The sequence below is a fragment of the Geotrypetes seraphini genome, chromosome 5, assembly GCF_902459505.1.
Source record: "Geotrypetes seraphini chromosome 5, aGeoSer1.1, whole genome shotgun sequence".
In the NCBI taxonomy this organism is placed as follows: Eukaryota; Metazoa; Chordata; class Amphibia; order Gymnophiona; family Dermophiidae; genus Geotrypetes; species Geotrypetes seraphini.
In genome coordinates this window covers 25,037,231-25,064,028 of record NC_047088.1, presented here as the reverse complement: position 1 = coordinate 25,064,028, position 26,798 = coordinate 25,037,231, and the positions used below count along the sequence as shown (strand labels likewise).

At 43.0% G+C, this 26,798-nt stretch overlaps 1 protein-coding gene across 1 annotated transcript in view; it reads left to right on the top strand.

Moving 5' to 3' along the window:
• The first annotated feature begins 455 nt into the window (after positions 1–455).
• SH2D1A (SH2 domain containing 1A) overlaps positions 456–26,798 on the top strand; it is a 32,321-nt gene continuing 5,978 nt past the window's right edge. Inside the window, exons 1-2 of the mRNA XM_033946285.1 lie at positions 456–592; positions 14,809–14,872. Of these exons, the coding sequence (XP_033802176.1) occupies positions 456–592; positions 14,809–14,872 (201 nt within the window). The remainder of the gene's footprint in view (positions 593–14,808; positions 14,873–26,798) is intronic.

Below are 26,798 nucleotides of genomic sequence, written 5' to 3'. Positions count from 1 at the left end.
GAGGAGATAGTGGATGATGTAGATGGGCAGACTGAATAGGCCATTTGGCCTTTAACTGCTGTCATGTTCCTATGCTTCTACCTAGAAGTGGAAATATTTAGTAATAGATTTTCTGACCTTAATCCTTCCAGCACTAGATGACAATCAAAGTTTCAGGTGCCTTTTTCACGCTGACTGCCAATACTTCGGAGAATTACACATTCATGCATTTCTACAGCTCCTACACAGTAAAGACGGTCCCATTTATGCCCGGTAAGATAGGTGTTGTGCAGGCACTATGCATAATTGGCGTGAAGCAGTTCCTGTTTGCTTCTCTCTGTGAGATATCCTGTTAAATCTGCCTGTTTTGATTTCATGTACTGCTGTCTCTCCTGAGGCGTGCTCAGTGTGAAGGCTCCCGGCTTGAGTCGTCCTGGCTGGGCCCAGCCAGCAAGATCTGGTCGTTCAGTTTAGAAATGGAGTCCATTTCTGTTTACCATGGGAAGATCAGCCGGGAAGCTGTGGAGAAGGTACTGATGGATGCGGGAAAGGATGGTAGCTATTTACTGCGAGACAGCGAGAGCATCCCCGGGGTCTACTGCCTGTGTGTGCTGTAAGTATGCAGGTCAGATCCAGGGTGCTAGATCCTCGGACGGCCACTTACATTGACTTAAACTGTGTTAAATTTCATGATGACTCTTAAATTTTCCTAGCAATGCGTACGTGTACATCTATTCTGCTGATATCTTCCAGAAGCAGGAAGTTTTAAATGCAATTTCTCAGCCTGGCTGTTCACCACAGGCACCTTGATTAATTTTTTTTTTTTTTGAAACGGAAAGATGACATTTCACAGTTGGTTGTGATGTTCATATGGCAGAAAAGCACGCTGCACAAGGTGGCGACGGTGACAATCGGGAATCAGTTAGAGAATACACGACTGGATGGTCTGGGAGGTAGTCTTTTATTTCCGATTTGGAAAGAATAACCAGAAAATCTCTCAGTGACAGCAGTACAACTTTTATAATCTATTTTTTTGAGCTTTTGCTATTTTATTGCAGCTCAATTTTCTGACTTTCCAGATTCTACAAATGGTGCCCTAGCACCTCTTGGGGTGCTGGTCAATTAACCACTAGTCACTGTTACAGAATCCCACCTACTGGTGTCCAGGCGTGCTTAGGCATTGTTAGGTGTCCTAGAGGTAGGCATCTGTATATTAGAACAGGTTTTATCAGGCCTAATTTACTGGAACCTTACTTGGAAGCTAGCGTCTAAGTCAACTATGCCTATTCTCCGCCCTTACTTATAGATAAGCTCCATAGAACATAGAACATAGAAACATAGAACATGACGGCAGAAAAGGGCCATGGCCCATCTAGTCTGCCCACACTAATGGCCCACCCCCTATCTCCATGAAGAGATCTCACATGCCAATCCCATCTTTTCTTAAAATCTGGCACGCTGCTGGCCTCAATTACCTGTTGTGGAAGATTATTCCAGCGATCAACCACCCTTTTGGTGAAGAAATATTTTCTGGTGTCGCCAAGAAATTTCCCACTCCTGATTTTCAACGGATGCCCTCTTGTTGCCGTGGGTCCTTTAAGGAAAAAGAGATCCTCTTCCACCTCAATACGGCCTGTGACATATTTGAACGTCTCGATCATGTCTCCCCTCGCTCTGCGCTCCTCGAGTGAGTACAGCTGCAACTTACCCAGTCGTTCTCATACGGGAGATCCTTGAGACCTGAGACCATCCTAGTGGCCATTCGCTGAACCGACTAAACTCTCCGCACATCTTTTTGATAATGTGGCCTCCAGAATTGTACACAGTATTCCAGATGGGGTCTTACCATGGATCTGTACAACGGCATTATGACCTCGGGCTTACGGCTGACGAAACTTCTACGGATACAGCCCATGATTTGTCTAGCCCTGGATGAAGCTTTCTCCACTTGATTGGCAGTCTTACTCCAAACATACTCTCCCGCTCACTGAGATCCATTGACTAATACCTATTAAGTATCCCTTCGCTCAAGATAATTAACAAAAAGTGCCACGACATTTTTTCTGTCACAGCGCCACAACTTTGGAATGCCTTACTGCCCCATTTTAGAGAGGAAAAAACCCTAAACCAGTTCAAAGGCAAACTCAAAAGTTTCTTATTCAAGGGTGCCTTCGATCTATAGGCAAACGTCATCCAATCGTGGCAAGATCCTCCATATCTCTCCCTAGCCTTTTCCACTTACCTTCATTGTTCTTCTCTCCTGTTTTCGACGGTATTTCTCCCTTCCCCCGTTTGTTTCAGTGTGTCAACCTAGTCTGTCTTTTGTGTTGTAATCAGCGTACTTGTACGTTTTAAATTGTACCCATTTTAATTGTTGGATATCGCCTAGACATTTGATAGGCGATTAAATCAAATTCTAATGAAACTTGAAACTTGTATGCTTACTTTTCAGGTAAGATCATTAGGTGTTGAAGGGCAGCTCCACTTTGGCCGTGCTAGGTGTCCTAAGAGTTTGGCGCTGAACCCTGAATAGCTCATTTTAATTTTTTTTTTTTCAGTCAATTACCACGTCAATTAAGTCAATGAAAAAAACAACAAACCATTTGCGGGTGGATCCCAAAGTTAGATGTCACTAGGTATCAGTGATTAGGGCGTTGTTTATAGAATCTGGTCCTAAGTATTTAATGGCCTTTAGTAAAATGTCCCCTTAACCTGTGCTAAATCATATTAACCATATTAATATGTATTAATGTATCCTCAGCTAATGTATGTTAGTAAATAGAGTCCATTAGATTGCGCGGTGCTATATGTATAATGCAGGGGCCGCAATCCAGTCAGGTTTTCAGGATTTCCCCAATGAATATGCATGAGATCAATGTGCATGCACTGCTTTCAATGCATATTCATTGGGGAAATCCTGAAAACCCGACTGGAATACGGCTCTCGAGGACTGGAGTTTCCTACCCCTGATCTAATGCAAAGGTGTCAAAGTCCCTCCTTGAGGGCCGCAATCCAGTCGGGTTTTCAGGATTTCCCCAATGAATATGCATGAGATCTATGTGCATGCACTGCTTTCAATGCCTATTCATTGGGGAAATCCTGAAAACCCGACTGGATTGCGGCCCTCAAGGAGGGACTTTGAGATCCCTGATATAATCTCTGTAATAATGCCAAAACGCATACACCTGCTGTTTATTTTCAGTAGGGCTTAATTATGGCATTCGAGTTTAATAACAGACGTTTTACAAACAGCATGTCATGAAATTACTAAAATTTTCTTTCTACTTAATGAAGAAACCTCATGACCTGTCTTGCCGACATTATTCTAAGCGATGAAGCTGGCCTTCGTTAACAAAGACAACCTTTAATATTCTCATCGTTCTCACAGTATGCGGCCCATCAATCTCTTTTTTTTTTTTCTTCTCCACAAGCAGCCTCACGATGCTGTCAAACTGAGGGTATCGCATGGATTTGACTCAAAACCGTATAGTGCAGTGTAATGTTGAAACGCCAATTAGATCTCAGCTTCTTTGACCTATTGTATTTCTCCGCTATTATGATTTGTGAATCTCAACTGTCTCTTTTGTGTTGATAGCAATCCAATCTCAACACTTAAGTCTATGGCTGACATTTTGGATTGCTAGACTTTCAGAATACTTTACTTATTCAAATATGTTTCAGATTTTAAGTGGCTAGGCAGATTTTAGATTAGTCATAATCAGTGGGCTCTTCGTTGTGTATGATGGAATATTAATGTAGAATTAATCACCAGCTACAATCGTAAGACTTTCTTAATGCTAATGATCAGGAAATGACTGACCACACTTTACTGTGGTTATTCTTATTTCTACTGGCTTGAAACCCACATGCCTTGATGAATTTAAAATATGGTTTTCTTGACTGTGGTAAGGCATGAAAGACTTTTAAATTCTTTAATTAGAAGACCACATGAATTAAAATAAAGATAGCAGCTTATGCTGTTGGCTTGTAGCAGTTCAAATCTTCTCAAATCTAATAAACAATGTCAAAATACCTTAACTAAACTTTGAGATATAATGAAATTGCATATTTACACTAGTTACTTATTTCAAGGAAATAAATTTGTATATGTATGGGGAAATATTCCCATGTTGGGTTTTACATCTACTCAAAGGCACATACAAGCTTAAAAAGATGCTCCTTTGGGCCAGGATTTTTCATGAGGGATTATTTATTTAATTCATTTTCTAATCCATCCTCCCCAAAAAGCTCAGAACGGGTAACGGCTTAACATACATAATATACAGTTAGTAGGTTACAATTTGCCAAAGTTATAGTACAAGGGTTTTCTTTTTTGGTACAAGTTTTTATCCTAACTCGACACATCCAGAGGATACATTTCTTTGTAGTCCATCGGTCAAGGGCAGGGAGTTAGGTAAAGAGATCTGTTTTTATTGCTTTCCTAAAACTGAGGAGCCCTTCAAGGGATCTGATCAGCGGGGACAGTCGAATCCAGTGGCTCATATGAAGTGGGAGTAGGAATATCGTTTGGTGGTTTGCAGTTGAAGGGCATGACCAGGGGGCGTTTTGAGGTGTATTTCATCCTGGGAGTGGAGGGGTCTGTTCAGCATGTATGGAGGAAGCTTGGCCATCATGTAGCCCGGTGCATTAAGGGAGTCATTTTCCTTAATCCTATGTAGTTCATGTCTGCCCTTAAAATGAAACCCTGTTACATCTGGCAGCATATACAAATGTAGGTTTGTAAACTGGGGAAAATGACAGGTGCAAGGATTGACATTTGCACCTGGAAGCTGCAAAATCGCCACGTCCATTGTAAGCGCCGACACCTCAGCCTGGAATCTGTTGCGCACATGCTGTGCATTTTCTCATCATGCCTCTGTAAAATGACTGCCCCCCACTGGACATGCTGGGAAATGCACCTGTTCTCATTCAGGCATTTTAGAAAAGTCTTGCAAAACTGAAAAACAGATCGGTCCAAATAAAAGAAGTCCAGTTTATTAATATCGATGACTCGACATGGCCACGTTTTGCCCACAGGCTGCAAATTACCTTTGAGAAAGGGCTGCTGCCATTTTAAACAAGAAGCTTTGATTTGCTGTGCGATACAGAAGTGCTAATTAGCAGGTGTTTACTTCTTGTTGCTTTTCCCTGCAGTCACTGCCCCTGACTTAGCCTGTGGGTGAAACACGGCCGTGTCGGGTCATCAATCTTAACGCATCAGATTTCTTGTTATTTGGACCGACCTGCTTTTTGGTTTTGCATTTGATTTGTGGCAGATTCTTGTCTCTTATCTGTGTTGTTATTTTAGCAATGTCTCTAAAATACCATAGGGAGTGGAGCACCTGGACGTCTCAATTCTGCTCTGAGCACTTCTTAATCTAGATGTCTTAATTCTGATTTCTATGCTGTGTGTAAAATGAGGCTCTTACGATCGTTAAGATGTGTTATCAACAACTAGGCACTAGAGCAGGGGTAGGGAACTCCGGTCCTCGAGAGCCGTATTCCAGTTGGGTTTTCAGGATTTCCCCAATGAATATGAATGAGGTCTATTTGCATGCACTGCTTTCAATGCATATTCATTGGGGAAATCCAGAAAACCCCACTGGAATACGGCTCTCGAGGACCGGAGTTCCCTACCCCTGCACTAGAGGGTTCTTTCACTAAGGTGCACTAAATGCTAATGCGTCCATAGAATATAATTTAGCATTAGTAACAACAGACCTTACTTCTTCTATTGGTTCAAAGAATCTAGAACTAATGATATCATTAGAACTTTGCACTGTAATATTGTTCATTAGGAAGGGGTGCTGAAAGTTCTCAGCCCAACGAACCAAGGCATAGATCAGTGGTTCCCAAACCCTGTCCTGGGTGACCCCCAGCCAGTCGGGTTTTCAAGATATCCCTAATGAATATGCATGAGAGAAATTTGCATATAATGGAAGTGACAGGTATGCAAATCTCTCTCATGCATATGCATTAGTGATACCTTGAAAACCCGACTAGCTGGGGGTCCCCCAGGACAGGGTTTGGGAACCACTGGCCTAGATTCACTAAGCAAACCAATCATGTACCGATCGGTTTGCGACCCCTTAGCGAGCAGATTTCCCTCCGGCCTGATTCACAAACCTCTCCTGCGATCCGCTTCAAATCCGTGCATGCAAATGAGGGGAAACACATGCAAAGTAGACAGGGACGCGATTCACCACATTTGGGACACCGATTGGGCTGGCCGATCAAGAATAGAAGCGACTGCTGGGGACCAGTCGCACATGTCTCTGCTGACTCTCCTGCTCCATTGCCACCCTGCACTCCTCTGCCCCGATCTTCCACTGCCGCCTTGATGCTCATCTCCTGCCTGCTCTGCCCTGATGCTCTTAAAAAAAGCAAAGTTTAAAAAAAAAGTCGCGGCCCCGAACGCCTGCCTGCCCTGATTCTCCCCCGCAGTGCAAGCTCATGGTTTTAACCCACGGGCTTAAGCGGGTTAAAACCACAGGCTCCAAAGTTTAAAAAAGAAAAAAAAAAAAAATCGCTGCTGGGCCCAGAGGTCCAGCGCATGCGCAGGGATCGCTATAGAGCAATCCGGGCAGGCGGATGGGGGCATTCCTCCGATCACTCCCCTCTGCATATTATAGTTTGCAGAATTCATCAGACCTGCCCGGATCAGGCCCGATCGGGCAGGTTTGTGAATCTAGCCCCAAGTTCCTAAATTCTGAGCGTTATTTTGCCTCTGTAGCTGAAAAGAGTGTTCTCTTATTTGACTTTGTTTCAGATCATTGATTGAACCATATCCACGTCATTCTTTTCTTGGTTGGGCTGAGAACTTTTCAGCACCCCCTCATAGAGAAGTATAAGATTGGGCTTCTAGAAAATGTTGAAAACGCAATTGTTTGTAAATGCTTTCTTATGATGGGATATTGTGCGATGTAGTTACCTACAAATGCTTTATTAGACAGATACTTTGGATTTTATATCAAAGTTTTTTTAAAGTGTTGAATATGTATATAGAGGATCATAATAAAAAAAACATCTAAGTCCCCTTTTGGCCTAAGGCCTTAAACGTTGAAAGTAGAAGCAGGGAAAATGTCCATTATCAAAAAAACATCCAAAAAGAGGTTGTTGTTTTTTTTTTATAATGGCCTGCCTCTATGTTCAGCTGTTTAAACGCCCAGACCACCACTATGTCTTCACTAGCACCATATAATCAACCTAAAAAAGCCTAACTCCCAAACGCCCAAAACAAGAGCTTTTAGGCGAAGGAGGAGCCAGTCCTTCGCCTAAAAGCTGGATTCTGTAACCGGTGTCTGTCAAAAACAACACCGGTTACAGAATCCCCCCCCCTCCCACAACAATCTGGGCAGGAAGAAGCCCAAGCCCTTCTGCCCCGTGGCACCCCCGAACCCCCCGACACTATCAGGGCAGGAGGGAGCCCAAGCCCTCCTGCCCTGGTGAACCCTGAACCCCCCCCCCCCCGACATTATTGGGGCAGGAGGGAGCCCAAGCCCTTTCGCCCCGAACCCCCTGACACTATCGGGGCAGGAGGAAACCCAGGCCCTCTCGCCCCAGCACCCCTGAACCCCCCGACACTATCGGGGCAGGAGGTAGCCCAAGCCCTCCTGTCCTCGATGCAAGGGCCACCCTGAAACCCTGATCGCCCCCCCACCAACTCCACGACTCCCCTCCCCGTACCTTCAGAATCGTTGGTCGGATGGACGGGTGCCAAGCCCGTCCGTCCGACAGGCCAGCCATCGTTGGCCCAGGCAGCTGAAATCCCGCCTACAGGTGGGGCCTGAGACGCCTGGGCCAACCGGAATAGCAAATCTGAGTTTGACCATAAATTGTCATGGTTGAATTGGGGTGGAAAACAAATTTGTTGATTCTTGAACGTAGGTGTGTCAAAATTCTGTTGGATTTTATCATGTCTGTGAAAAATCTGCTGAATTTGCTTTAATGAATTTGCAAAATTTCTGACAAATTCTAAACCGATTAAAAACCTGCCTCAAATGGTTCACACATCCCTACCAGTAGTAATGACTTCTCAAAAGAGCTGGAACTTCCAGCTTGGTATTCAAGTTTCTTTCTTTCTTTCTTTTTTTTTTTTTTTAATCTTTATTGATTTTCAAACTTCGATAGTGCAATACAAATGGTAAATCAGAAAAACTGCACTATTCACTATACAATTATTACATTAAACAATCATTTTCTCCCATCCTCATCTTCATTCTTAATATAATAATACATATGATGTGATTCCAAATTATAAATAAATAATTTAACTATTCAAAATACATTTCCCTCCCACCCCCCACCCTCCCTGGATGTATAAGGAAATCTAATGATAAAGAAAGAAACACGACCCTTATTATAATGCAATAAAAGTAGTCAATGGACTCCATCCATCATTAAAGGACTTATTGGTCCCCAAATGTTCCTTTCATAGTTCTATGTGGTACATACCTTTATCCACCAAAAAGTGAAATTGATCCTATCATGATTTTTCCAATTCTGTGTAATCAATTGAACAGATAATCAGGAAAAGGTGACTTTTATACTTATCTAAAGTAAGCTTAATATGTAGTAATGTACCACAAATTACAGCTTCATAAGATAAGGGAATAGCTGCTTCAAGAATGAGATTAATTTGTCCCCAAATTGACTTCCAGAAACCAAGTATCAATGGACAAAAATCTAACAGATGATCCAAAGTCCCTATATTAATATGACAATGCCAGCATTCAAGTTTCAGGTTTTATTAGAAATTTAATTGATCCCTTATTCAAAATTCTAAGCGATGTACACAAAAATTTTAGGGGGGCAAGAAAACAAATGAAGAACTAAACCTTGCAAAACATATTAAAACAAGAGGAAAGAATGAGAAAAGAAATACAAATTGTTGATAGTAGATAAGACAGTTATGGGGAAAAAAAACAATAGGAAGGGAGAGAGCAATGTACTTCAGGGAAGTTAGAGAATGGAATTGGAATGAGATTCCTAGTCAAGCTTTCTAATTATCAAATGCATCCTTAAAAAGAAAGCTTTTTAATTTGCTCTTAAATTTATCCAAATTGAGTTCTTCCCTTAAATAAATAGGGAGGGAATTCCATGTTTGAGGGGCTGTGACAGAAAAGATGACTTGCCACCTTGTGTTAATAATTTGAAGTGAGGGAATAACTAGCAAATGTTGATCATTAGACCTCAATAATCTAGTTGAGGTATAGGGAATCGGTAATTTATGAATAAAAGCCGGAGTTTTGTGTAGCAAAGATTTGAAAGTAAGCAGGCTTAGTTTATACGGTGCGTGACCTGGGAGCCAGTGCGCTTTCTTAAGAAGAGGAGTCACGTGATCAAATTTCTTAGCTTTCGTTATAAGTTTAATTGAAGCATTTTGGATGATCTGTAGATGTCTGATTTGATTTTGGGCTATACCCTTGAATAGGGCATTACAATAATCAATATATATATATTTTTTAAAATATCTTTAATCATTTTTAATACTTTCATTAAGTGAATACAAGAAAAATACATTTTACACTTTATACATTACTTAAAATCCTTAGAATATAAGATCAACACATTTTCCCATCAAAAATTATTATATAGTTATTGATGAAGTATATTCATAATCTTCCAAAAGTGCAAATGTCATATTTTTCATCTTTATAAAGAAATAGTAAGCACCTATATAAATATTTAATTATTCAAAACCCAAACCAATTCAACCCACCCACCCCATCATTCAATTAAAAAAGAAAAAAAGAAAAATCCACCCCCCTGGATGTGCATTTGATATAACAACAAATTCAAAACTATAATAAATCTACAAATGACATCAATGGGCCCCATATTAATTTAAAATTTTTTATATTTCCTGATAAATCAGCATTCATTTTCTCATATTTATAAATTAATCAATTTTTTAAATAACCAAGGAATGAATTAATATGTTAAGAGACTTTGTACATAGTATTTTGAAACTGAACGGATTTGACGAAAGAAAACTGATAGTACCGTGGTGGTTGCCAAAGCTAAGAACAGTACCAGATTTGTCTTAAAGTATGGTTTTTTTCTTAAATTAAACTTTCCAACGAGTTTAACTTTCCCCAATCTGACAGCAAAAGACAATTGGAACAACAAAAGACAATTGGAAACTTCGGGTAACTGTCTTATACACTTGAAATGCTACACATAAAACTTGGTTAAGCTGTGCAGAAGAATTCATTTAAAAAAAGCTGGTTCAAACAATGTGAAAACTGGGGGCGGGGAACAAACCATGAACTTCTAGTTTATTAGATGTGACTACATGTGATAGATAGATAGACAGAAATAGAATAAATGCTGTGTATTTGGGTAATTTTCCATTTCATCTGATTAAAATTGGGTTTTCTTTTTTTTTTAATTCTTTATTGATTTTTCAGACTACAAAATATGCAATAAATGATTTACATATCTGTACATTATATAATAAGCGCAACAAAACTTACAAATACTACTGCACAATGAAATTTCCCCCACCCTCCCAGCTAATAAACAACTATAACAAAACCTTCATGAAACTATTCATAAAATCCCTGGATCAATTCCAATTCTATTCCCTTCCCCTACCCTGCCCCCCCAAGATGTATATGTTTACTTGTCTATAAAATAAAAATCAATTATTCTTCTTTACAGTATTTAGCCAGTGGCTCCCAAACATCCATAAAATTCTTAAAGCATCCCTGTTGTATGGCCATGCAACGCTCCATTTTATAAGTATAACACAGGGTTTCCCACCAAAATGAGTAATTCAACCTACCCCAGTTTTTCCAATTTCTTAAAATGAGCTGCCCTGTCATTACTAACAGAAGTTTGTTATTTCTCATTGATAATTGGCTTTTAGCTCTCATAAGAGTACCAAATAAAATAGTATCATAAGATAAAGCCACTGGATTCTCCAACATATTATTTACTTGGTCCCAAATAGACCTCCAAAACGGCATTGGTTTTAATTTAGAACAAATCACACGGCCCCTGAAGCACAGGACAGAATTCTTGACCCTTACAGATAATCCGTTATGAAAACCTAATGCAACATGAATTTATTATGCTTGTAAAAAATAAATAAATAAATAAATACTCGGCCTATTTCATTAGCACAGCTGAATTGTGTTCTTTGGCATACCGTTGTTTCCTGAGACGAGGTTCATGCTGCCTTTCATTACCATTCAGTTTGTTAACGAAAGATGCTGCTATCTAACACTTACTTGAGTGAACCTGCCATTAACTGAATTTTTGTACAAACGCCTTTGAAGAGGCATGGAGGTGCATGCTTTTTAGCAGAAAGTGAAGGGAACCTGATAAGATCTTGTTTGCTTCAAAAACAGCTTTCAGCAACTGAAGTTAGTATGCCAAACCACTGCCCCCAACAAAAGTCATCACAATGTTACAGTTTAGCAAGGTGAAGATGTGGGCAACCATTGCTAGGTACAGGTCTCAATGGACTCATTTCACCTTCCCAAATACAAAGGTTGAAATATTGCAAATTTAAGGTGGATGATTTTATAACAAGCCATCTAATATGTCTGAAATATACTGTATGTATAAATGTACTGTATACATACATCGGTTTTCCACGAAAATAGGGCTCACCTATGGGTATCTGATGCCCCCTAGGTCAGGGGTAGGCAATTCTGGTCCTCGAGAGCAGGAGCCAGGTCAGGTTTTCAGGATATCCACCATGAATATGTATGAGATGGATTTAAATGCATGCATATTTATTGTGGATATCCTGAAAACCTGACCTGGCTCCGGCTCTCGAGGACCGGAATTGCCTATCCCTGCCCTAGGTGAACCTTCAGCTGTTCTGCCTCCCCAAAGGTCAAGCATCATCACTTCCCCATTTATTTAAAAATTTATATACTGAATATTATATATACGGTTTACATAATCACAGTCATAGATGTTGGACAAACAAACATTTTAATTAATTATAAAAACTATACCGTAAAATTTGATCATTAATCAGGTAATACATTAGCAGGTACAGTAAAACCTTGGTTTGCGAGCATAATGCGTTCCGAAAACATGCTTGTAATCCAAAACGCCCATATATCAAAGCAAATTTCCCCGTAAGAAATTATGGAAACTCCACAACCCAAAAACTTTAATACAAAATACTGTACGAACTTGTATTGCAAGACCTCGCTCATTTAGAACAGTCACTACACTCCTGCAGCATCATAGAGAGAAGAACCATCAACTCAGTTGTGATGTGTGTATCGTATGTACTTGTATTGCAAGACATTGCTTGTATATCAAGTTAAAATTTAACAAAATGTTTTGCTTGTCTTGCAAAACACTTGCCAACCAAGTTACTTGCAATCCAAGGTTTTACTGTACTTACATTATATCAAATCTCAACTCGTCACCCCTAACTGCAGCCTCAGAAAGGTAGAACCCCTTCCCCTTAGCTCAACCCTAGGAGGTTGGGCTTCTGTGGTTTCTAGGGGAATCCCCCCTAAAGGGCTGAGGGTAAAAATCCCTATGGACACACGGGCACACCAGAGCCACTGTAGTCCTTCACGACAAAAAACTCCCAGGAACATTAATAGCATTATTTAAAAAAAAAAAAAAAAGCCACAGAAACATCCCTACAGAGCAGAGGAGTAACCTGGTAGTTAATATGGTGGACTGTAAACCAAGGGACACAAGTTCATACCCCACTATATCTCTCTTTTATTGTACATGTGATCCCTCCAGCACCTGAAAAATGCCTGCTGTATATGAATGGCATAGATCATGAAGGGCATAGAAAAAGTAGACAGGGACAGATTTTTCAAATTATGGGGAACCGCAAGTACAAGGGGGCACTCAGAGAAATTGAAAGGGGAAAGGTTTAGAACAAACGCCAGAAAGTTCTTTTTCACCCAGAGGGTGGTGGATACATGGAACGCGCTACCGGAGGATGTGATAGGCAGAAGCACGCTACAGGGCTTCAAAGAAGGTTTGGATAGGTACCTGAAGGACAAAGGGATTGAGGGGTACAGATAGGAGTAGAGGTAGGTTATAGAAATAGTCAGGGACCACTGTTCAGGCAATAAGCCCGATGGGCCGCCGCGGGAGCGGACTGCTGGGCAAGATGGACCGCTGGTCTGCCTCAGCGGAGGCAACTTCTTATGTTCTTAATGTATTCCACTTCAATAGCCTTCAGCTTGCAGGTGTCTTATATTTAGCTACAGAAGGTATTTGTCTGTTTCTGGAAGGTTCAGAATTAGTACCAAGTGGGACTTGAACCTGTGATTCTTTGGTTCACAGTCCACTTTGCTAACCACTAACAGTGTGACAAGGCAGTGGCTGCTGCCAGAAGGATTCTGGGCTGTATAAAGAGAGGCGTAGTCAGTAGAAGGAAGAAGGTGTTGATGCCCCTGTACAGGTCATTGGTGAGGCCCCACTTGGAGTATTGTGTTCAGTTTTGGAGACCGTATCTGGCGAAAGACGTAAGAAGACTTGAGGAGGTCCAGAGGAGGGCGACGAAAATGATAGGAGGCTTGCGCCAGAAGACGTATGAGGAGAGACTGGAAGCCCTGAATATGTACCCTAGAGGAAAGGAGAGACAGGGGAGATATGATTCAGACGTTCAAATACTTAAAGGGTATTAACGTAGAACAAAATCTTTTCCAGAGAAAGGAAAATGGTAAAACCAGAGGATATAATTTGAGGTTGAGGGGTGGTAGATTCAGGGGCAATGTTAGGAAATTCTACTTTACGGAGAGGGTGGTGGATGCCTGGAATGCGCTCCCGAGAGAGGTGGTGGAGAGTAAAACTGTGACTGAGTTCAAAGAAGCGTGGGATGAACACAGAAGATTTAGAATCAGAAAATAATATTAAAGATTGAACTAAGGCCAGTACTGGGCAGACTTGCACGGTCTGTGTCTGTATATGGCCGTTTGGGGGAGGATGGGCTGGAGAAGGCTTCAATGGGCTGGAGTAGGTTTTGACAGATTTCGGCAGTTAGAACCCAAATACAATACCAGGTAGACTAGAGCTTTGGATTCTTGCTCAGAAATAGCTAAGAAGAAATAATTTAAAAAATTTAAATTGAATCAAGTTGGGCAGACTGGATGGACCATTCGGGTCTTTAACTGCCGTCATCTACTATGTTACTATGTCACTAGACTATTCCTTCGACCTGCTTGGTGCTTTATTCAGAATGGCTATAATACCTGCAGCTGACAAACAACCTGGTTTTCAAGTTTTTTTCAGATTTTGATAGACCGCTCATCAACTGACTGAGTGGTTTACATTAAGGGCTCCTTTTATCAAGCAGCGCTAGTGGTTTAATGCGCGTAATACCGCGTGCTAAACCGCTGGCCGCGCTAGCTGCTAACGCCTCCCTTGAGCAGGCCAGCGCTGGAGTTAACGCGTGATGAAATGTCGCACGCGTTAACCCCGCTAGCACGGCTTGATAAAAGGAGCCCTAAAAGTATGTATAAAATTCAAATACAAGGATTTCCAAACTGACAATCAACAAGATACGTAAGGTATATGGGTGAGAAATAGAGTATATTAATAGTAAAGAATATAAACGGTAAAACACAAAAAGAAGAAAGGAATTAAAAAAAAAAAAAAATCCAATCTTTGTCAAATTTTAAACTAATCCTATTATTTTGGTGGTAGGAAAATGCATATTGGCACAGGAAGTCTCTTGTTCTTGTATATATTCCTTTCCAGTTCCTCTTTCAGGTGAGAGGGAGGGGGGACACCAACCACCCAGTGATTAAGGAGGGGTCATGCCTCATAATTAAAAACAGATGCATAACATGCAGTTATAGTAAATCTGGTTTGATTATTTCACAGGTATCAAGGTTTGATTTACACATACAGAGTACATCAGACAGAATCAGGATCCTGGACTGCTGAGGTAAGCATTACCTTTCTGTAAAAAATGAGTGTTCTTGTATTGCCAGTAGAGAATGACACAGGGACAAATTTTCCCCTGTTTCCATGGAGACTCATTTTCCCGTCCCATCCCTGTGAGTTCTTTTCCTGTCCCTGCCCTATTCCTGCAAGCCTTAACACATTACAATCATAAGTAGCAACATTCTAGAGCTCAGATTGTGATGTCATAATGCCTCATTCCACCAATGCCTAAGCTCCATCCTCATCTGCACAAGCCTCGAACACTTTAAAATCCTAAGTAGCAACATTCTAGAGCTCAGACTGTGATGTCATAATGCCTCATTCCACCAATGCCTAAGCTCCGTCCTCATCTGCACAAGCCTCGAACACTTTAAAATCCTAAGTAGCAACATTCTAGAGCTCAGATTGTGATGTCATAATGCCTCATTCCACCAATGCCTAAGCTCCATCCTCATCCGCACAAGCCTCGAACACTTTAAAATCCTAAGTAGCAACATTCTAGAGCTCAGATTGTGATGTCATAATGCCTCATTCTACCAATGCCTAAGCTCCATCCTCATCTGCACAAGCCTCAAACACTTTAAAATCATAAGTAGCAACATTCTAGAGCTCAGATTGTGATTAGAGAATGACACGGGGGAAAAAAATCTGTCCCTGTCACTACCCCGTCAACGGACCACTGTCCCCTTCACCGCCCCGTCCCCGCCGTCCCCTTCACTGCCCTGTCCCCGAACCCTCTGTCCCTTTCATTGCCCCATTCCCGCCGTCGCCTTCAACGCCCCGTACCTGCAGCATCTACCCTTCCCTCTTGCCACCTCACCGCCCTTCAGCGGCCCAAGAATCTCCCTCCCTCCCCCTTACCTTGCGGTGTAAAGAAACTTAAGGAAGGGAAGGCGCGCGGTCCCTTCCCTCCCTCCCTCCCGTGAAATCTATCTCCCTCCCCCCTCCCCCTTACCTTCGCGGCACTATAGAAAATAAACTGATGCCGGCGAAGCCTGCCTGTGCCGCCCTGCAGTCGCGTGTGTGTGGGTGGAAGCTTCTCCTCTGACGCAACCGTAAGTTGCTATACTATAGAAAATTGGATAAATAAATATGATATGGAGCCATGAAACGTATAAGTTATTCCACACTTTTCATTTCAATGAGGCAAATGCATCTACTAAATAAGCACAAGTATAGGGAAACCAAGCCATTGTGACATCACCAATGAGGTTGGCTGTTAGCTATTGGTGGAATGAGGCATTATGACATCACAATATAAGGGGCTACTGAAAATTTCTCAGCCCAACCAAGAGGAGAGTGTGGCACAGTGGTTAAAGCTACAGCTTTAGCACCCTGCAATGGTGGGTTCAAACCCACGCTGCTCCTTGTGACCCTGGACAAGTCAGTTAATCCCCCCATTGTCCCAGGTACATTAGATAGATTGTGAGCCCACCGGACAGACAAGGAAAAATGCTTCAGTACCTGAATAAATTCATGTAAACCATTCTGAGCTCTCCTGGGAGAATTAAATAAATAAATACATTTAGCCATCCATATTACATGGAAGTGCAAATCCTGATTATATAAAACCAGGATATGGACATCTAAAACTGATATACATCCATATAGCAAGGGAATATGGTCTGGGAGTTTTGGGTGGGATTAGGGATGGGTCAGAAGATGAACCTCTGATTGAAGAAGGGATACGGAGAACCATGTTCAAAAAGATGGGCCTCTGTATTTAGCATGTCCAGATTATAGAAGAGTATTCCAGAGATACCGGCAACTGCTACGCTACTTGTACAATTTACTATTGAAGCTGACAGGGAATGGATGCTTAAACTGTTTTTTAAGTTTAAAGATGTACCATTTATGACTAAAATAGTGAGAATGTATCCAGATGTGTCACGAATGACCCAAAAGAGAAGAAAACAATTTCTTATTTTGAGACCTAGGGACCTGCAGTTAGGTGCGACGTTTGTACTCAGATTCCCCTGTAAATGTGTAATGACCTATTAAGGGAATAGATTTATTTTCTTTGAACCTCAGCAGTTGACAAAATTTATTTCTGCTAAAGAGCAAACTTAGAATTCTTGAGAGAATTTCAGTCTCACTTTAGCTCAATTCTAAGGTTCTTGTTCTCCCTTGCTACCATCTTTTATTTTCTTTGTATTATTTGATAAAGGTTTCAGCTATTGTATAGCTTTCTCCCCCCTTAATTGAGGTCTAATGATACAAGCCAGTAAAAAAAAAATTTATACTTGGGTTTAATGTTTTGCCTTAGATGAGAAAAGAAAATTTCTTGTTTTGATTTTGTATTCCTAATGTATATTTTTTCTACTGATTATTGTCTCATCTTAAAGTTTGCACTGGTGTTGTATTATTTTCTTTGTTTTGACTAATATTATGTCAATACTATAAAATGAAAATAAAGAATTATAACAGAGTATTCCAATTGAGCAGTCCTCTACCAAATGGTGTACACTTCTCCCTCAATATTTTGTGGGGGTTAGGGGCAGAGCTGGCCCGTAAATATTGAAAATTTGTGAATAACTTTTGGGCCAGCTCTGACTCATCCCCACCTTCCCCCCGGCATCCCGGACCTTTTTTTTAATGAAACCCTTCATCCCGGACCTCCCCGGAGCTTACCTGGTGGTCTCGCGGGCTTTCGGGGCAGGAGCAATCTTCCTACGCTCCTGCCCTGTGCAGATCACTCAAACAAAATGGCTGCTGTGAGTTCCCGTAGTCTCTCAAGACTACGACGGGAACTCCCCGCAGCCTTTTTGTATGGATGATCTGCACGGGGCAGGAGTGTAGGAAGATCGCTCCTGCCCCGAAAGCCCGCTAGACCACCAGGTAAGAACATAAGAAGTGCCATCTCCGGATCAGACCTTCGGTCCATCAAGTCCGGCTATACGCACACGCGGAAGCCCAACCAGGTGTACACCTGGCGTAATTTTAGTCGCCCATATCCCTCTATGCCTCTCGTAAGGAGATGTGCATCTAGTTTGCTTTTACATCCTAGAACGGTAGATTCCACAATAACCTCCTCTGGAAGAGCATTCCAGGTGTCCACCACTTGTTGCGTGAAGCAGAACTTCCTGGTATTTGTCCTGGACTTGTCCTCCCTTAGCTTCAGTCCATGTCCTCTTGTCCGTGTCACATTGGACATTGTAAATAATTTTTTTTCCTGCTCTATTTTGTATATTCCTTTAAGTATTTTGAAAGTCTCGATCATATCCCCTCGCAGTCTCCTTTTCTCAAGGGAGAACAATCCCAGTCTCTTAAGTCGTTCCTTGTATTCCAAGTTCTCCATACCTTTTATTAGCTTCGTAAGTAAGGTAAGCTCCGGGATGCAGTGTTTAGTTAAAAAAAAAAATCGTGAATAACCGAATCCGCGGATACTGAAACCGCGGATTCGGAGGGAGAAGTGTAAAGAAATTTAAAGTAGGTATTTTTCAGTTCATGGAGGTCTTACAATAATCCCCTCCCCCCCCTCACCAGCAACAAAAGCAACATAAAATGCTGCAGTGGACCAAATTCACTCCAACAAAATTCCCCTCCAGACCGGTCTGATTCCTGTTCTCCTGATGCAGCGGGCTGGTGCCCCACGAAACACAGCTGCCCTTGTCAAGTTTCTTGGATGTTACGCTGCTGAATGTGGCCAGGAGGGGAATTTTGTTGCAGCGATTTGGGTCTTTGTTTCTCCGGAGTGTTGCTGCAGTGGAAGGAATCGTGCTCCGCTCCCTCATAGACCTACCGTAGCTCAAAGATCCAGAAAAAAATGGTGTTTTGGGGGGATGTTGATCTTATTGGTTTGATTGGGGGGGGGGAGTTTCTAAGCAAGAGGATTTTCCTCTTTTTTTTTTTTTTAGGCTTTTGTGTTTTTGCCCCGTTTTTCCCCGGTGTAACCTGGCCAGTGATAGTGCCGTTGGCCTATTAGAGCACTGCTTTTGCAACCTCGAGTTGGATCGGCTCTCGTTGAGTCTTTGGGCTCCTTTTACAAAGGTGCTCTAGCTGCTACCGCCTCCTTTTAAGCAGGTGGTAATTTTTGGACTAGCGCGTGCTATAGCGCGCTCGCGCTAATCTTGTGCGTGCGCTATAAACGCTAGCCCTTCCAGGCTACGTTTATAAGTCTGATAACTGATTGCCCCCCTCCCCCCAATCAGTAATATTTTATGACTCCAGTGTTTATAAGCCAGCTGTATTTTGGTTTAGTGTGTGAATTATTTCATCTTAGCTGGTCCCTGATATTATAGTCTACGCCTACTAATCATTTTATATAGGACTAGTAGATGTTCACCTACTATGCAGCTGCTTTCCTCTGTCCCTAAGGAGCTCACAATCTAAGGTTTGCACCTGGGGTGATGGAGGGTTAAGTGACTTACCCAGAGTCACAAGGAGCTACAGTGAGACACAGGTTCTCAGGTCACTGCACTAGCCACCAGGCTACTCGTTCACTCCGGGCCACTATTTTCATGCTAAGGGTCTTTTATTCATTTACTGTTTCTTCTCTTTCTCTGTCTATCATTTGTCATATCACCCTCACCCCCCCACCCCCACCCCAGCCAAGCAGCATCGCTCCTCTATGTGCATCTCTCTCCTCTCTTGCCATGCAGAATCTCCTCTCCCTCCAGCCATCCAGGATCTCCTGTTTGTGCATCTTTTACCCCCCCCCCCCAGGATCTCCTATCTGCCTCTCTTCCCCCTCTGTATGTATCTCCCCCACCATGCATCCTCCTCCTCACCATGCAGCATCTCTTCTGCTTCCACAACAATGCAGCATCTCCTCTATCTCCACCCCAGCTATCCTACATGACCCCTCTGTCTGTCCTCCCCCCCTGGATCTCATCTATATCTCCCCCATCCAATATTATCTCTCTCTCTCTTCTCCCCATCCAACATTCTCTCTCTCTCTCTCTCTTCTCCCCATCCAACATTGTTTCTCTTTCTCTATCTTCTCCCCATCCAACATTGTCTCTCTTTCTCTCTCTTCTCCCCATCCAGCATTGTCTCTCTTCTCCCCATCCAGCATTGTCTCTCTCTCTCTTCTCCCCATCCAGCATTGCCTCTCTCTCTCTTCTCCCCATCCAACATTGTCTCTCTCTTTCTTCTCCCCATCCAACATTGTCTCTCTCTCTTCTCCCCATCCAACATTGTCTCTCTCTCTCTTCTCCCCATCCAACATTGTCTCTTTCTCTCTCTTCTCCCCATCCAACATTGTCTCTCTCTCTCTCTTCTCCCCATCCTGCATTGTCTCTCTCTCTTCTCCCCATCCAACATTGTCTCTTTCTCTCTCTCTTCTCCCCATCCAACATTGTCTTTCTTTCTCTCTCTCTTCTCCCCATCCAACATTGTCTCTCTCTCTCTCTTCTCCTCCCCATCCAACATTGTCTCTCTCTCTCTCTTCTCCTCCCCATCCAACATTGTCTCTCTCTCTCTCTTCTCCCCATCCAACATTGTCTCTCTTCCTCTCTCTTCTCCCCATCCAACATTGTCTTTCTTTCTCTCTCTCTTCTCCTCCCCATCCAACATTGTCTCTCTCTCTCTTCTCCTCCCCATCCAACATTGTCTCTCTCTCTCTCTCTTCTCCCCATCCAACATTGTCTCTCTTTCTCTCTCTTCTCCCCATCCAGCATTGTCTCTCTCTTTCTCTCTCTTCTCCCCATCCAACATTGTCTCTCTCTTCTCCCCATCCAACATTGTCTCTCTTTCTCTCTCTTTCTCTCTCTTCTCCTCATCTAACATTGTCTCTCTTTCTCTCTCTTCTCCCCATCCAACATTGTCTCTCTCTCTCTCTCTCTCTTCTCCTCCCCATCCAACATTGTCTCTCTCTCTCTCTCTCTTCTCCCCATTCAACATTGTCTCTCTCTCTCTTCTCCCCATCCAACATTGTCTCTCTTTCTCTCTCTTCTCCCCATCCAACATTGTCTTTCTTTCTCTCTCTCTTCTCCCCATCCAACATTGTCTCTCTCTCTCTCTCTTCTCCCCATCCAACATTGTCTCTCTTTCTCTCTCTTCTCCCCATCCAGCATTCTCTCTCTTTCTCTCTCTTCTCCCCATCCAACATTGTCTCTCTTTCTCTCTCTTCTCCCCATCCAACATTGTCTCTCTCTCTTCTCCCCATCCTGCATTGTCTCTCTCTCTCTCTTCTCCCCATCCTGCATTGTCTCTCTCTCTTCTCCCCATCCAACATTGTCTCTTTCTCTCTCTCTTCTCCCCATCCAACATTGTCTTTCTTTCTCTCTCTCTTCTCCCCATCCAACATTGTCTCTCTCTCTCTCTCTTCTCCTCCCCATCCAACATTGTCTCTCTTTCTCTCTCTTCTCCTCATCCAACATTGTCTCTCTTTCTCTCTCTTCTCCCCATCCAGCATTGTCTCTCTCTCTCTCTCTTCTCCCCAGCCAACATCCAGCTTCATCCCATTTCTCTTTTTCCTCCATCTAGTTATTCCCTCCCTCACCAGGACCTCAGAGAGGCAGGACTCGTATGAGCTGCCAGAGGTATGCACAGGGCTATGACCCTGCATCTGTTTTATGTTTCTGTGCAGCCGTGGTGTTGGGGAGGCAGCGTGCAAGCGAATGAGCGTCAGGAAGAGGATGCTAGAAGCCATGTACCCCCTGCTAATGTCTCATGTACCCCTTAGGGTACACACACTGTGTGTTGGGAACCATTGCTTTAGAAGAGAGAAGGGACAGGAGAGATATAGTATAGACATTTCATTACTTGAATGCTATTAATGAGCAAAACATACTTTTTCCAAAAAAAAAAAAAATAAAATAATGCAGAGATTGCAGAACTAGAGGGTATGAAATGAGGCTACAAGGAGGGAAACTGAAAAGTAGAACTAACCCCCCCCCTAAAATAAACACAGAGGATTCCTGAATAGCAAGAGACTGTAATAAAAGTGTGAGGGTATTTCCACTCAGCGCAAAACTTTCACACTTTAAGAAAAGGCATGGGGGGGGGTGTTGGGGGTTGGAGGAGGGGAGGTAAACTGCAGAGAGTAGCAGTTAAAACTCTAAAAACAGGGATGGGCCATGCTTTTCCTCTTATGTCATTTGCTATGTTACTATGTATGTGACATGGAAATGAACATTTAGATTGCAGCTCTATCATTTGATCAGAAGGCGTGATCTCTCTAGGTTGCAGGAGTCTTTTTACCTGTGCTTAGTTCTTCTATTGAGTTATGCATCCTGTCTGTGGGCTCAGAGCACTAAACCCTGACCACAGTGGTAAGCTGTAGAAAATTTCTTCCCAAGGCATGAGACCATTCTATGAACAAATCCACCTTGTCAATTTACAATTATATAGTGAAATCAGAAGGTTGAATCGGATATAACAGCCTCATAATGCACACATTAGATAGAGCTTTGAATAATACACACATTTTAAATCAAGCTAACTAGAGTGTAATTAGTTTTAAGCCAGCTATCCCTAATTTAGAGGGTCTTTAATTAACGATTAATTAGTCCATGTTATTTGCCACAGGGTCCCCTGGGCACTGCAGTAGATGACATGTATTAATTGTTAGTAAAAAGAAACGGGGACTCGTATACTACCTTTTTGTGGCTTTGGCCTTCAAAGCAGTGGGCACTGGAGGATTACCGTAAGTGACTTGCCCAGCTGATTGTAAAACCGCTTATATAATCTAATAAAACTTGATGGCCATACAACGGGGACAGTGTAGGAAATTTCAGGATGTTTGGGAACCATTGACAAAATTCTGTAAGGACTGATAACTGATTTTATTTTATGGCCCTTTTAACATACACATATACATCCGGGGGGGATGGGGGATGGGGAGGGGGGGAGGGGGGAATTTGCTTCGTAATCTTAAAATGGGAAAGTTATTGATTGATTCTATGTATTTGTTTTTCTTGATTATTGGGTGGGAGGGAGGGTTAAAATAGTTGCTTATTTATATCTGTAGGATCAATGTGCTCTTATACTATTATATGTATATATACGGTATATATATATATATATATTTGTTTTGCACAGTTGTAGTTTGAAAAATCAATAAAGATTTGAAAAAAAAAACAACCCAAACCAACTTGATCTTGACACCCCACCTTTCTGTAGTCAGATTCAAAGTGGTCTCCAACCTTTTTCATTTAAAGGGCCGCAGTGTGACTATGCGAAATCTCTGAGGTCCAGCAAAAGATTTCAAGTTTGCAATACCACTAATTTTGTAAACCGCCATGACCTTCTTGGTCCTCTAAGTGTTTCAGCTGCTTGGTGTAAAGATTCACATCACCTACTGTCGCCTAAGCGTTCCTTCCAGTGCGGCTGATTTCTAAGCTGTTTGGTTTCCTGAAGCAGTGGCACGAAACGTGTTCACGTCAAAACCAAGAAACCAAGCTTTAGCTCAGTCTTTTTTATTTCCTTTTCTTAAGTATTTCAATAAGTTAAGAGTTTTTGAATTCCATTGCACCAATTCGATATTAATTTGGCACTAATTTATGCTTAAAAGTATGGAAAATTTAGGAATGATTGGGTGGTGAGGTGGTTTAGGGGTTTTTTCCTTCTGTGGTACCCCTCCATGTCTCTCAGCTAATCTTCACATATGTACAGTGCTCCGCGGTTAGCGATTCGCGGTCCCAGACATTCACGGTATTTTCCGACCGTGAATGACCGGGCAGGAGAGGGCAGCCGGAGAGGCAGAAGAGGGCACCCGGAGTTCCAGCGAGTGAAGGAAATCACTCGCGGTATGCTCCGACCGCCTCTTCCTGCACTAAAGTCGGGCCTCACCAATCAGGAGCTGCATGTCAAAGCAGCTCCTGATTGGTGAGGCCCGGCTTTAGTGCAGGAAGAGACGATGGGAGCATACCGCAAATAATTTTCTTCACTCACCGGCGCTCCGGCTGCCCTCTCCTGTCTCCCCCGCTAAAAAACGTATTTGTGGTTTTTCAACATTCACGGGGGTTCCTGGAACGGAACCCCCGTGAATATCGGGGGAGTACTGTATAGCATTGCTGAATAACTATCAATGCACAATTAGGGTAGTGTTCTTTGACTACAAATATTTATTCTACGGCACTTCAAAGATATATTTTAAAAACTCACTTTATTTTGGATTGTCAACAGTAGCAAATTCCATAAGTGAGACGCCTGAGTAACGCACTTAAAAGAAATTCTTTGCGGTTACGGTATCGTGTGGGCTAGATTGAAATTAGTACGTTTGCAGGATTTGAAGAGCATTTCAACCGACTCTTTAAGGACCACATTGGAGGACTTTGGAGACCGCTGGCAAATTCTATAAGAAGCGCCCAAAGGTTAGGCGCTGAAATAGGTGCCGTTCAGCGCGATTCAAGTAAAATTGGGCGCTGATTAGTGAATCGCGCTGAGCGGCAACTATTTTGGAGGCGCCCAATAAATAGGCCAGCTCTAGGCACAACTGAAACGTAGATGGCCATGCGAGCGCTTAAGCACGCTTAAGAGCAGCGATTCTGTAACAAGGTGCCTAACACGAAGCCACGCCCATGCCCAACATGCATAGCGCCTATTTTTTTGAAGGCCGCCTAAATTTTTAGAGGCGCCTTATTACAGAATCGATCTTTCTTGATAGGCTCCTGGGTTTCGATTATTGCTGATTAAAAAGCTTAATTGCGCTTCTTAATCAATTTAGGCACCTATCTAGTTGGACGCCTCCATAATAGGTGCCTAACATTAGGCGCCGGTTACAGAATTTGGACCATTATGTCTATGCAGTGGCACAGTAAGGGGGGGGGGGTGGTCCGCCCCAGGTGCCGTCTTGGTGGGGGTGCTGGCACCCGTCTACCTCTCCGTCCCCCCCACTCCTTCCCCAACCCCCCCGCCACACGCATTTGCCCCTTCCCTTACCCCGCACCTCTTTCATTTTCTCAGTGCGAGCATTATCATGAACTTACTGCCCGCATGGGCGTCGGCTCTCTCTGATTTCACTTCTGGGTCCCGCGCCTAGAAAGTGACGTCGGAGGGAGAGCAGACACGACGCGGGCAGCAAGTTCGTGATGCTGCTCGCCTCGGGAAAATGAATGAGGTACGGGGAAGGGGGGGGGAGTCGGGAAGGAGCGGGGGAGGGGCGCCACTCACCCTCGCTCCGCCACTTTGTCTAGGCACTTCTTTTGTAGCTGTCGCAATGGATGGTTAAGTGTCTTGCCTAGACTAGAGTCACAAAGAGCTGCTGTGGAAAGTGGACCCCGTTTTTCTGCTTTTCAGACCACTGTACCAGCTACTAGGGCCTAGTGTTTCCCTCGTCAACCCCCTTGGCAGTCAGGGTTCCAGGATATTTGTAGTGAATATGCGTGAAAGAGATTGCATACCATGGAGGCAGCATATGGAAATCACTCTCATGCATATTCATTGTGGCTATCCTGAACACCCAGACTGGCAAAGGGGTCCTCCAGGATCGACTAGGGAAACATGGCGCCCGGCTACGCCTCCGCTCCACTCTTCTTGTGTCTGTTGCTGGGATCTTCGGCAGCGGATAATAAAACTATGGTACTTAGGAAGCTTTTTTTTCCAAAATATGAGTTTGTTTCACGGTCTAAACCAGGGCCCAGCTGAAATATGCCATGGCATGCTTGAAAGTGAGAAGCCTTAAAAGTGATGAAAGCTGAAAAGCCTCGCTCCGATGAACTTTGCAGAGTGTGTTGTGTTTTTTTTTCTGACCTTGGGTTTTGGTTTTTCTTCCGTCGTAAAACCTGGCCTACTTCTGTGCTAGTGGTTTCTGAGTACACAGATACCCACAAAAAAATTATGTTCAATCTCATATATGTATATATATATATATTTTTTTTTACTGCTTTGATTATTTTGTATTGCTGTCTCAGTATTACCTTTCTGCTGTGCAGGAGCAACAGTATAATATATTTTTAGATAATTTACTATAGTTTCCAGTTAAATGAGTAAAGTTCATAATAATCTCAACACCCTTTTATTATTCTGAATTTCATTTGAGCAATCTTTAAAATGGTTTTCTGTGGCTTGGTGGCTAATCTTCAAAAGCCAATCTGTACACATAATAAACTTGTATAAAGCTGCCCTCCCTGGAAGGCTGAATTGCTTCTGAGCTCCCTTCCTGAAGGGCACAAGCTGCCCACAGCCCCCCTCGGCTACTCTCCCCCCTCCTCCATTGCTTCCTTACCTCCATGGTCAGTAACTCATCCAGCCAAAGCTACACTCCGGTCTCCATTTTTAAAGCTTTCTCCCCCATCCAATTGGGATGGATGGCCCTCCTCTCTCCTCTTCATCATTCTTTATCATTACTGTCCTGAACCCATCCAGACCTGGCAAGTTCCTTAGTTCGGTCAATATTAAATTCTTTATGTGACAGAGGCTCTAACTAGAGGTCTCCACCCATCAGGAAACTCTCACCCTTTCACAAGTACTTTGGTGGCTGTAGCACATATCTTGCTGGCCCATGCTAAAAATCTCTAGCGCAGCTTGATTAAAAAAAGGGGGAGGAGTGGTTAATGAGCCAATTAATGCTGATAATTGTGTGCTTATAATTATTGGCTCTAATTGGGATTTATACGCGTATCTTTATAGTCACTATTCTATAAAGACATGTACAATTTTACATGTGTATCTGAAAAGGGTACCAGTCTCTGCCCTCTAATGCTCCAGGGTGGCCTAGCTCAACAACAATGGCATAGTAAGGAGCGCCCCGGGTGCCGAGTCGATGGGGTGCTGGCTCCTATTTGCCGTGCCCCGTCAGCATCATCCCTCCCCCCCCCCCTCGGCACCTCTGTATTATCTTCACTAGCGCGAGCAACTTCTGCCTGTTGCTCGCACCAGCTTGGCTCCCCTCTGAATCACTTCCAGGAAGTGACATCAGAAGGAAACCCAGCGCTGGCATGAGGAGCATGCTTCCGAAGCCACTCATGCTGGCAAAGATTTAGAGGCACGCGAGGGGTGGGGAGGGAGAGTGTAAGTGTGGAATGGGGGGCGGGAAGGAG